The sequence below is a fragment of the Nannospalax galili genome, unplaced genomic scaffold, assembly GCF_000622305.1.
Source record: "Nannospalax galili isolate Female #2095 unplaced genomic scaffold, S.galili_v1.0 scaffold17, whole genome shotgun sequence".
Lineage (NCBI taxonomy): Eukaryota > Metazoa > Chordata > Mammalia > Rodentia > Spalacidae > Nannospalax > Nannospalax galili.
The window spans coordinates 8,767,141-8,778,594 of NW_008342276.1; the positions used below are offsets into that span (position 1 = coordinate 8,767,141).

Consider the following 11,454-nt stretch of genomic DNA (forward strand, 5'->3'; position numbering starts at 1 on the left):
CTCCGCCCAGGCCCCGCCCACCAGGTTCCTGGCTCTTCCACCCGGAAGCTGCCCTGGCCGCTCCAGGCTCCGCCTACTCCGCCCGGGAACCCGCTGCTACTGCTACATTCTGGCTCTTTGCTCCGGCTGAGGACTAGGCCCGGGCCATGGAGGGGCATAGTCCTGCTGCCTCGGACGTGCGGTACCAGCCGGCCTGCCCCACGCGGGACGCCTGTGTCTACAGCAGCTGCTATTGGTGAGAGGGCGCGGGCGGAGGCCCCGGGATGTCCACGTTGGGCGCGCGCGGCAGCCTAACGCCGCCTTCTCCCTGTCCGCTCCTGCGCGCTGCAGGCTTGCATTGCCGGGTTTCTTCGTTGCGGAGGAGGCAGTGGGATCGCAGCCCTGGTGCCCTTTGCTTGGTTGTGGGCAGTGGAAGGGGTTGGGGAGGCGTCAGGAGTGGTGGGGTCCATGGTGCTCAGCCTCTGCCTGGGGCTTCTGGGTTGGACACGTTGGGCAGGTTTTAGTGCTAGTAGAGTTGTGGGGAAGACTGGCAGTAACTGCTGAAACCTGGGTGGCTTCAGATTGAAGTCCAGGTCATTTTAATTTTAAAGAGAATGGAGACAGAGTTCGAGGTAATTTCCCCAAAGTCACTAACGTAATTGCTAGGAATCCAGTTCCAGCTTCAGAGATAATGATCTTTACCATTATATTGGCATGATAACATTCGTTGCATTTGCATGGTCCTTGCCATATGCCGAGCCTTGTTCTGGGTGTTTAATGTAAATTAACTCACTTGAACCCCACAGTAACCCCAAGACAGTTACTGTTATTTTATGTGTATGAGTGTATTGCTTACATGTATGTAAGTGTACCTGTGTTGTACAGTGCCCTTGGAAGTCAGAAGAGGGCATCGCATCCCCTGAATCTGGAGTTACAGATGGTTGTTAGCCACCATGTGGTTTCTGGGACTTGAACCTGGGTCCTCTGTAAGAGCAGTCAGTGCTCTTAACTGATGAGCCATCTCTCCAGCCCCTGTAATCCTGGTTTTAAAGATGAGAACACTGAGGCAGCAGGAGGGTACATGTAGTTTACTCAAGGCCTCACAGCCTGTGAGTGAAGTGATGGAGATTTACAGGCAGAGTCTGGCCCTGGCGGCTGGTCACTGTCCCTTGTCCTAGACTGCCTCTGCAGCTCAAACACCGTCTCACTTGGTCTTGAAACGCTCACACCTTCCCATTCCCGAGTAAAGACTTCTTCCCCAACTCAAGAGAAACCCCAGGGCCACCTAACACTACCCCTTTCCTCTTCAACTGGTCTGAACCAGTGCCATTAAGACACATCAGGTCCAATGTCAAGTGCTTTGTGTCTGTGCTACTGTGATTGATCATTATTGTCATTTTGCCAGTACAAAGATTGGGCCATGGAAAGGCTGTGGTTTGTCCCAGATCACACCCCTACTAAGTGGTGGTACAAACCTGGAATCTCCTGGCGACGGCTGGATTCCTTGCTTCCTGCTGTGTTGTATTTCTGCCCAGCCTGACTCCCAAGTCCTACTAGTCCTTATCCCTAATATTGATTGTTTCTTTTTCTTTCTTTCTTTTTTTTTTGAAACCCAGTAGCCCTCAGCTGGAACTCACTATGTAGACCAGGCTGATCTTGAACTCACAGAGATCCACCAGCTTCTGCCCCGAGTGCTGGGATTAAAGGCATGTACCACCATACCCAGTTTAGTCTTTGTTTCTTTGATTGATTAGTGAATGCTTCTTAGGGACTTGAGATATATAATGGGTGATTCTAGGCACTGAGGATATAGCAGTGAACAAAATGGATGCATTCCCTGGCAAGATCTCATGATTCTTACATTTGTTGGGGGAAAGGCAGACAAAACAAGTAAACTGAGTTTGACTGGTATAAAGGTGATGGGACAAGAGAAGAGATGATGACTCGACCATTGTATTTTATTTTTTTAAGACAGGGTCTCACTGTGTAGTCTAAGCTGTTCTCAGAACTCACAGAAATCCACCTGCCTCTGGGACTAAAGGCACGTGCCATCATGCCCAGCAACTCATACTGTTTTATATTAAGATATTTAAGGAAGACATTGTTGATAAGGTGATACTAAACAGAGATCTGAAGAAAGAAGACAAGAGCTTTGTGGCTATTAGAAGAAGATCATTTTGGGCAGGGAGAATAGCAGGTGCAGAGGCTCTGAGAAGCAAGTGTGGGGTGAAATTCTAGGGGTGAGATTCTAGGAGCAGCAAGGAAGTTGGTACAAAGGAGTATTAGCCAAAGGAGTGTTAGTGTTCTCGAGTGCTGAGAATCGAACCCAGGTCCTCTGGAAGAGGAGCAAGTGTTCTTAACTGCGGAGCCATCTCTCCAGCCCCAGCCCTGATGTCCCTTTTTAAAACCTGAAAAGTTTCATGAGCCTGGGTGGTGGCTTATGTCTATAATCCCAGCACACAGGAGGCTGAGGCAGAAGGATCACTTCAAGTTTGAGGGTGGCCTGGACTACAGAGCAAGTTCTAGGCCAGCCTGGGCTACAGAGTGAGACCATGTTTCAAAAAACAAAAGCAAAAGTTTCATGAGATTCTTCAACATAGTATTAGTTATGCTGTTGAAAACTAATCGATGATATGGGTTGTAGAGATGGCTCAGTAGTTAAGAGCATGTACTGCTCTTCTAGAAGCCCTGAGTTAGATTCCCAGGACCCATCTCAGGCAGTTCATAACCGTCTGTAACTCCAGCTCCAGGGGATCCCACACCTCTGGTCTTCTTGGTCATCTGCACTCACATGTATACACACACACACACACACACACACACACCCCTATATGCATATATCTATATCTATCTATCTATCTATCTATCATCTATCTATCTATCTATCATCTATCTATCTATAAAGCAATGTTCTCAGCCATCATGAGAATACAGATTAGAACAGAATTGAGAGTCCATAATATAAAATTATATATATACTTTTAAAAGTTTGATGATTAAAAAGGGATGATAATTCAGGAACTCTTGGTTTTAAATGGGGTTTTCATCTCTGTGTAATATTCTCATGTGGTTGAAAAAGGATGGGCATTGTGTATTCAAGCCATATTATGTGACAGCCTACTAATGGTGCTTGTAGGCTTATGAACTGTGCATTAACTCTGAACCCACCTGTTGGATTGGAGTAGGGCATGGAAAGGAGAAACTGCTGACCTATTTCGCTGCCATTTTCCCTTATCCCTCAACATTAATGACTCCCCCCTCCATGCTTTCTCTATGCATCTTTTATGGCCTTCTGGGTTAGTTGCCATTTTGGATCTGTATGACTTCCCATCTGTAACCTTGAAGCCTGAATTTATTATTCTATCCTTTAAGCACTCAGCTGTGATTTGTATCTCATAGGCTCTATGAAGTTGTTTATGGTGAAGTTCAAAATTTCTGTGGACCAGACCAACAAATGTCTTCCAGAACTTGGATAAAAATTTTATGGGGTGTGCTCAGAGCAGGGGGACTGAAGAATGACTCCTCTGTTTACAACACACCTGAGACGAATCTGGGGCCATTGTGACGAGGGGCACAGCAGTGTGTCCTCCCTATGAGCAAATGCCCTACATGTGTCTCTATTCCTCCATGTGGCTTCTAGGCAGGACCAATGGGGCAGGGCTTGACTTGGGAGAAAGCTGGGGAGGTGGCTGGTTGTCTAGAGCCTAGCCAGATGTGGTAGTATACACCTTTAATCTCAGCACTTGGGAGGCAGAGGCAAGTGGATTTCTGTGAGATTGAGGCCAGTCTGGTCTACATAGGGAGTTTCAGGCCAGCTGGGCAACTTGTCTCAAAAAACAAACAACGACAGAAAAACCGTAGAAGAATATAGATGTCTGACTTCCGTGGTTTTAGTTGTGTTGAATATTAAGACAGGTAGAAAAGGCCAAGACTTGTGAGTTGAAAGAGTGTGTATTTCCAGGACTGGTGAAATGACTCAGTGGGTAAAGTTGTCTGCTGCCAAGCCTGAGGACCTGAGTTCAATCCCTGGGACCCACAAGGTAGAAGGAAAGAACTGACTCCTGCAGGTTGCCTTCTAACCCCTACATAAGTTCTGTGACATGCACATGTACATGCACACACACAATTAAAATGTGAATTTTTATTTTATTTTATTTTATTTTATTTTTTTGGTCTTTTTGAGACAGGGGTCTCCCTGTAGCTCTAGCTGTCCTGGAACTCACTATGTAGACCAGGCTGGCTTTGAACTCACAGAGATCCACCTGCCTTTGCCTTCCAAGTGCTGGGATTAAAGGCGTGCACCACCATGCCCGGCCCCATAAAATGTAAATTTTAAAAGTGTGTATTTCCATAAAATGGAAAAAATCCCATGTGCTATTTCTGTTTTGCTTCATTTTCAGTTAGTGAGAGGTGTGGAGGACTGGAAATTTGGCTTGACAGACTGAGTGACGTGTTGTGAGTATGGTGTTGATGAGATTCATTTTGAGCAAAGGTGTGTGTAATTCATTAAACAATTACTCAGGAACCCAGAGGCCGAGCTGGCAATACAGCCTGCAGTGCCCATTTTGTCTGTGCTTAGAGCGTTGTGGCTCCGGTATTGCTCAGTTTGATGCACTGGGCATTGTTTAGATGGGTTCTGACCGTTGTGTCAAATAACTAATTGCCTGCTAGATAGGAAGAGATCTGTCTGGGGCAGAGGTATACAAAGATGGATTTCAGTTCCTATGCGAAAGAACTAACTTCCCTCCCTTCCTTCCTTCCTTCCTTCCTTCCTTCCTTCCTTCCTTCCTTCCTTCCTTCCTTCCTTCCTTCCTCTTTCTCTTTCGGGAGAGAGGTATAAGATGAATTTCAGTTTATATTAGTTACTTTTCTGTTGCTGTGATAAAACACTGTGACCAAGGGAACTTACAAAAGGAAGAATTTATGGGCTGGAGAGATGGTTCAGCGGTTAAGAACACTGACTGTTCTTGTAGAAGACCTGGGTTTGAATCCCAGCACCCACAGACAGCCAACAACTGGTATAACTCCAGTTCCAGGGGATCCGACAGTCTCTTTGTCTTCTGCAGGCATTGCACGACACGGGTGCACTTACCTACATGCAAGCAATACATGCATACACATAAAATAAAAATAATGAATAAAAATTTTTTTTTTTTTCGTCTTTTTGAGATGGTCTCCCTGTAGACCCAGCTGGCATGGATTTGCTATGGAGACCGGGATGGCTTGGAACTCACAGAGATCCACCCGCCTCTGCCTCCTGAGTGCTGGGATTAAAGGCATGCGCCACCACGCCTGGCTAATGAATAACATATTTTTTAAAAAGTAAGAGTTTATTTAGCTTACCTTCCAAAGGGGCAAGGGTCTACCGTGGCGGAGAGGCATGGTGGCAGAGGTGGATGGAGTAGGAGCAGAAAGCAGAGGCTCCACATCTTCAAGCAGGCACAGGAAACAGAGCCACTGGAGATCCAGCAGGGTTTAAAAACTCTCTAAGCCTGCTCCCAGTGACATGCTTCTTCCAGTAGGGTCACACCTTCTAAGACCTCCCTAAACAATGCCACCAACTGGGGGACATTTTCATTCAAAGCACCACACAGTTTCTATGAGAAAGAACTATTTTTCTTTCTTTTTCTTTTTCTTTCTTTTTTTTTGAGATAAGATCTTACCACATAGCCCTGGCTGGCCTTGAACTCACAGAGATCCTCCTGTTTCTGCCTCCCAAGTACTAGGATTAATAGGATTAAAGGTATACACACCACCATGCCTGGTGAGAAAGAACTTTTTTTTTTTTTGTCTTTTTGAGACAGGGTCTCCCTGTATCCCATCTGGAACTTGCTGTGTAGACCAGGCTGGCCTTGAACTCACAGAGATCCACTGCCCCTGCCTCACAAGTGCTGGGATTAAAGGTGTCTGCCACCACACCAGCCTCACAAAACTGTTTCTCATCCTTTCTGGCCAGGTACCCTGCTACCTGAAACATGCGTTCTGCCACATTCCTAAGGCAAACAGGACCAATGTTGACTAAGATTCCTCAAGGGTTACAGTATGATGTGGTAATGAACATTTCACAGAGGGGAAAAGCAGATGCTTAGAGCTCAAGAAGTTCAAAGCTTGATATCTGTCAGTGGTTGGGTCGGGATTCCAGCAGAATCTCAGCTTATGGAGTCTTGACATAGTGTTTTATTGGCTACACACTGTCTTCAGTGGTGGGTAATGAGCTTTATGTCTAAAGAGATGTGTATATCTAGTAGAGGTTGGCTGGCAGCTTGCTGATGATACTTTAGAGGAGATTCAATTGTTAGCCATCTTCTGATGAGGTGCTTAAGATCTCTTCTAATTATGTCCTCATCAGTCTTTTGCTTAAATTTGAAAGGCACAGCATGTTCACTTTTAATTATTTTGATTAAATGATTGACTTATTTCAGTGAAGAAAATATTTGGAAACTCTGTGAATACATCAAAATGCACGACCAGTATCCTTTGGAAGAGTGTTATGCTGTCTTCATATCCAATGAGGGGAAGATGGTAAGTTGGTAAGTGATTACAAAATGAAAATGAGGTTTAGGATGACCTCAGAAGCTGACCGTAGCATGGGTGTAACACTGTTCTAACATGTGCTCTGTAAAATACATTTCAAAAAGTTTTTAATACATTTAAAAAAGTTTTTTTTTTTTTTTTTTTTTTGAATTAGAAGTGTTTGTCCCTTACATATAGGTGATGAACCATGTGATGGCATACTTATTCAGATTAAGTTCCTTAACTTTGCTTTTTTCTTTTTGGGTCTCATGGTATAGACCTGGAACTTACTGTGTAGACCAGGGTGGCATCAAACTTGCAGTGACCTCTTGCCTTGGCCTTCTGAGTACTAGAATTATAGGTATGCTCCACTGTACCTGGCCTAGAGGTTTTTGATTGTATGCATTAGAGCCATATAACTCAGATTTGAAGTTAAAATTTGTATCTGAAGTTTATATAGAACAGAAGTACATTACATGAAGTATTAGAAAAAGTAAGCCCTTTGTGTTAAAACATTTTTTAAAATTTATTTTTATTTTGTATGAGTGTTTTGCCTGTGTGTAAGTGAGTACACCATGTGCATGCAGTGCCCACAGAGGCCAGTAGAGAATGTCAGATCCCCTGGACTGAAGTTATGGGCAGTTGTTAACCACTATGTGGGTGCTGGGAACTGAACCCTGGGTCCTCTTGCGAGAGCAGCCAGTACTCTTGCCCACTGAGCCATCTTTCCAGCTCCTATTTTTAATTTTTTTTGAGACAGATCTCATGTAACCCAGTCCATGTAGCCTCACACTGATTATGTAGCGAAGGCTAGAATCACAGGCATTTACCACCAAAACCTGCTAATTTTCTCCATTTTATAGGTGAATAAGGAAAGCTGCAAAGAAGTCTCATGAGTAATTGAGTGGGAAAGCAGGACTTGGCCCTGCCTGGCCTTCTGATTCCTAACCAGGTCCCTTTCTACTCTCTGAAGGGTGCTGTGCCGTATTTTAAATTCTTGTGAGCTTTTATTATGGAGAATACTTGGCACCTAGAAAGATTTGGATTTCTTTTTATTCATTCTTTTCACTTGATGTTGGTTGCCTAGAAATATTCTATTTCTTAGGGCTGGAGAGATAGGTCAGAACACTGGCTATGATCTGGGTTCAATACCTAGCATCCACATGGCAGTTAACTGTCCAACTCTAGTTCCAGGGGATTTGACACCCTCTTCTGACCTCTGTGGGCATTGCACTGCAGGGGTGCACTTACATACATGTAGACATTGCATTCATACACATAAAATAAAGGTAATAAAATATTTTTTAAAAGGAACATTCTATTTCTTATGCAATAGTTTAGAGAATTTAGTAGGGTTTGGGTGAAAAATCATGGATGCTCTGCATTTTGTAGGTACCTATCTGGAAACAGCAGGCAAGCCCTGGGAATGGACCTGTGATCTGGGTAAGATGGCCACCTAAGAGCATCTGATGTGTCGTTCCTTGTAGCCCCCAAGTGACCTGTATGCTCCCGTAAAGCACAAGTGAAGGGTCACATGAGGATTCTGACAATTATTAATAAAAGGGTCTTTTGAGAATAGATGTTACTTGGTCTAACCTGTGCATATATTTTTCTAACCTTTTATTTTGGGATCTTTTATGATTTAAGTATGAAATGTCACTCATAGGCTCCTGTGTCCCTGGTTTCCAGCTGGGAATGCAAGGCCGTGGAACCTTTGGGACCTGAGGCCTACCTGGTAGATGTGGTTACTGGTGATGAGCCTTCAAAGTTATCCCTACTTCTGGTTTTTACCTGTATTCTTTGCCTTCTACCTATTGTCATGTGAGGAACAATTCCTGTGCCTCATGTTCCTGTCACTATGGACAGAGTCACTGCCATCACTATGACCGCTCAATATGGTTAGGTAGACTGTACCCTCTGAACCCACAAGCCATAATGAATGTTTTCTTCCTTAAGTTGTTTCTATCAAGTATGTGGGAGAAAGTAAGTAATATAGAATTATCATAGGAATTTTTTTTTTGAGACAGGGTCTCAATATGTAGTTCTGGCTGGCCTGGCCTTCCAGTCCTCCTATGCCACCGCCCAACTTCTGGGTTTATAGACATGCACTAGTATGCCTGGCTCATGGGAATTTGTGTGTGTGTGTGTGTGTGTGTGTGTGAGAGAGAGAGAGAGAGAGAGAAAGACAGAGACAGAGAGACAGAGACAGACAAGGTCTTACAGTGTAGCTCTGACTAGCCTCAGACTTGGTGATCCTCTTGCCTCTGCTTTGCAAGTGCTGGGATGCCAGGTGTGTGTCATCACTCTGTAGGAATGTTTTAAAATGTCCAGTGTAGGAAAAAAATTGTGATTTCTTAGACTTACCCATTTAGTACTAGGAGAAGCTTTTATTTATTTATATATTTTTGGTCTTTTGAGACAGGGTCTCACTATGTAGTCCTGGCTGGCCTGTAACTCCCTATGTATACCAGGCTGGCCTCGATCTCACAGAGATCCATCTGCCTCTGCCTCTGTAGTGCTGGGACTACAGCCGTGCGCCACCACGCCTGGCTAGGAGAAGCTTTTTACATGTAGTCTGGCTGTACATTTGGACTTGAACCTGGGTCCTCTTCAAGAGCAGCCAGTGCTCTAAACTGCTGAACCATCTCTCCAGCCCCTCAGCTACTTTTCTTTTTTTTCTTTTTCTTTCTTTCTTCTTTTTTTTTTTTTTTTGGTATTTTTGAGACAGGGTCTCCCTGTAGCCTGAGCTCCCCTGGAACTCACTATGTAGACCAGGTTGGCCTTGAACTCACAGAGATCCGCCTGCCTCTGCCTCCCAAGTGCTGGGACTACAGGCGTGCACCATCATGCCTGGCTTCAGCTACTTTTCTTATATAGCTCAAGCTCACCTGCCCAGGGATGGCGTAGCCACAGTGTGCTAGGCCCGCCTACATCAATTATCAGTCAAGAAAATGCCCCACAAACATGCTACAGGCTAATCTGATGGAGGAAATTCCTCAATTGGGGTTCCCCTTTTCCAGATGACTCTAGTTTGTGTAAAATTGACAAAAACTAACAGCACACAAAATTTGTGTTTTATTATTTTCCTGTTACAAGGAGGACAGTATTGTCCTTAGAGCTGCTTTTGTGCTAATATTTGTGTATCAATTCTGGGTCCTATATTGATCCTGAGACCTTGGAATTCACCATTCTAGATTAACTGGGTTGACATCAGTGATTTTTATTCCTAGGATTATCATGTGGTTCTGCTTCATGTGTCAAGTGAAGGACAAAGCTTCATTTATGATCTTGATACCATTTTGCCATTTCCCTGCCCTTTCAACATTTACGTAGAAGATGCCCTTAAGTCTGATGATGAAATTCATCCACAGTTTAGGAGGTGAGGAAATTCAGTAAGAGTAGTGATTTTCTGAAGTAAGCTTTTGATGATTATACAGAAGTCCTCAGTCCCTCCATCCCTCCGTCCCTCCCCTCTCCCTTTGCTTTCCTCTTTGCTCTTCTCTCCCTCCCTTCCCCTCCTCTTCCCTCCTCTCCCCTCTCCCTCCCCTCCCCTCCTCCCCCTTTTCCTCTCTTCTCCCCTCCCCTCTGCTTTCCTCTCTTCTCTCCTCCTTTCCCTCCCCTCCCCTCCCCTCCCCTCTCTTTTTTACCTCTCCTTCTTGCTCTCCCCCTCTTCCTGCTCCTCTTATTTCTGCATTAGTGATGTGCTTACCATACAAGAGATTAAGAGTATCTTAAAGCCTTAAGGTTCCCCATCATATAAAGGGTTGGTGTGATAGGGGCTGGCCAAACCTGAGGATCTGAGTTCTATCCCTGGGACCCACATGATGGAAAGAGAACTAACACACAAATAAATGTAATAGAAAAATTAGTGTGATGAGATCCCTAACATTTTCTTTCAGGCCTGTTGGGGATTTCTGGGTGAGGTATGGATAATGTTTTCAAAATTGAGAAAGCGGCAAGGCAACAAATCCTGGCCTTTGCCCCTGATGTGCAACATTGAGTAAATAAAGGCAGCTGGATAGACATGCGTCTGTTCTGTCATAACTTTGGGTTTCAGTCATTCCCTTTAGCTTCTTTCGTAGATAATAAAGCTGTGTATGTAAATGTGCATTAGTAACTAAAAATTTGTGAGTAGTTTTGTGTGTATCAGAAAATGAGTTCATATAAAATAATTAGAATTTTAGCTGTGATACCTTCCTAATATAAGTGTATATTGATTTATCTGCAGGAAATTTAGAGTGGTTGGTGCTGATTCCTATTTGAAGAACTTTGCTTCTGACCGGTCTCACATGAAAGATTCCAGTGGAAACTGGAGGGAGCCTCCTCCAGCCTATCCTTGTATAGAAACTAGAGGTGAGCCAAGGCTGCCAAGTGTTTATGCCCATTCACTATTCAGGTCAGCAGTTTCCCTTAGTCTTTTTTGGATAGAGTTCCCTGAGTGGTGAAGAGTAAGAGAAAGCACTAACTAGTTGTTCTAGCTTGTTTGTCCATTGCTGTGACAAAATACTTTGACCAGTACCAACTTGGGGGGGAAAAGGTTTATTCAGCTTATATCTCCCATCTTCTGGGTCACAGTTCATCAAGGAGCCCAAGGTAGGAACTCAGGGCAGGAACCTGGAGGCAGGAGTACAGGCCATGGAGGAACACTGCTTACTGGCTTGCTCCTCTGACCCTTGCTCAGACTGCTTTCTATACAACACAGGACCACCTGCCCACGGTTGGCACCACCCACAGTGGGCTGGGCCCTCCCACTCAGTAATCAAGAAGATGCCCCACAGACATGGCCACAGGCCAGTCCAATGGAGGCAGTTCACCAGTTGAGGCTCCTTCCACCCAGGTATGTCAAGTTGACACTAAAGCTATCCAGCACAATTGACCCCTTGTCAACTTGACACACAAACACATCACTGTTAAACCACAACCTTTCCATTTCTTGTCCCCAAGATATGATGTTAACATTCA

The 11,454-nt window shown here is 44.5% G+C and overlaps 1 protein-coding gene and 1 non-coding gene across 5 annotated transcripts in view; both read left to right on the forward strand.

The window, feature by feature from the left end:
* The first annotated feature begins 49 nt into the window (after positions 1 to 49).
* Wdyhv1 (WDYHV motif containing 1) overlaps positions 50 to 11,454 on the forward strand; it is a 22,299-nt gene continuing 10,894 nt past the window's right edge. The window contains exons 1-6 of one of the 4 annotated variants that reach the window (XM_029565881.1): positions 53 to 235; positions 4,380 to 4,434; positions 6,402 to 6,501; positions 7,885 to 7,935; positions 9,723 to 9,871; positions 10,721 to 10,845. In XM_029565881.1, coding sequence (XP_029421741.1) covers positions 6,439 to 6,501; positions 7,885 to 7,935; positions 9,723 to 9,871; positions 10,721 to 10,845 — 388 coding nt within the window. In that variant the 5' untranslated portion in view covers positions 53 to 235; positions 4,380 to 4,434; positions 6,402 to 6,438. Of the gene's footprint in view, positions 236 to 4,379; positions 4,435 to 6,401; positions 6,510 to 7,884; positions 7,936 to 9,722; positions 9,872 to 10,720; positions 10,846 to 11,454 lie in introns of those variants that run through there. The other 3 variants (XM_008838008.2, XM_017799346.2, XM_017799345.2) reach the window with 3 other exon arrangements.
* On the forward strand, positions 3,465 to 3,592 carry LOC115071249. The gene has a single exon (XR_003850344.1). It is a non-coding gene; the product is annotated as a small nucleolar RNA SNORA11 (small nucleolar RNA).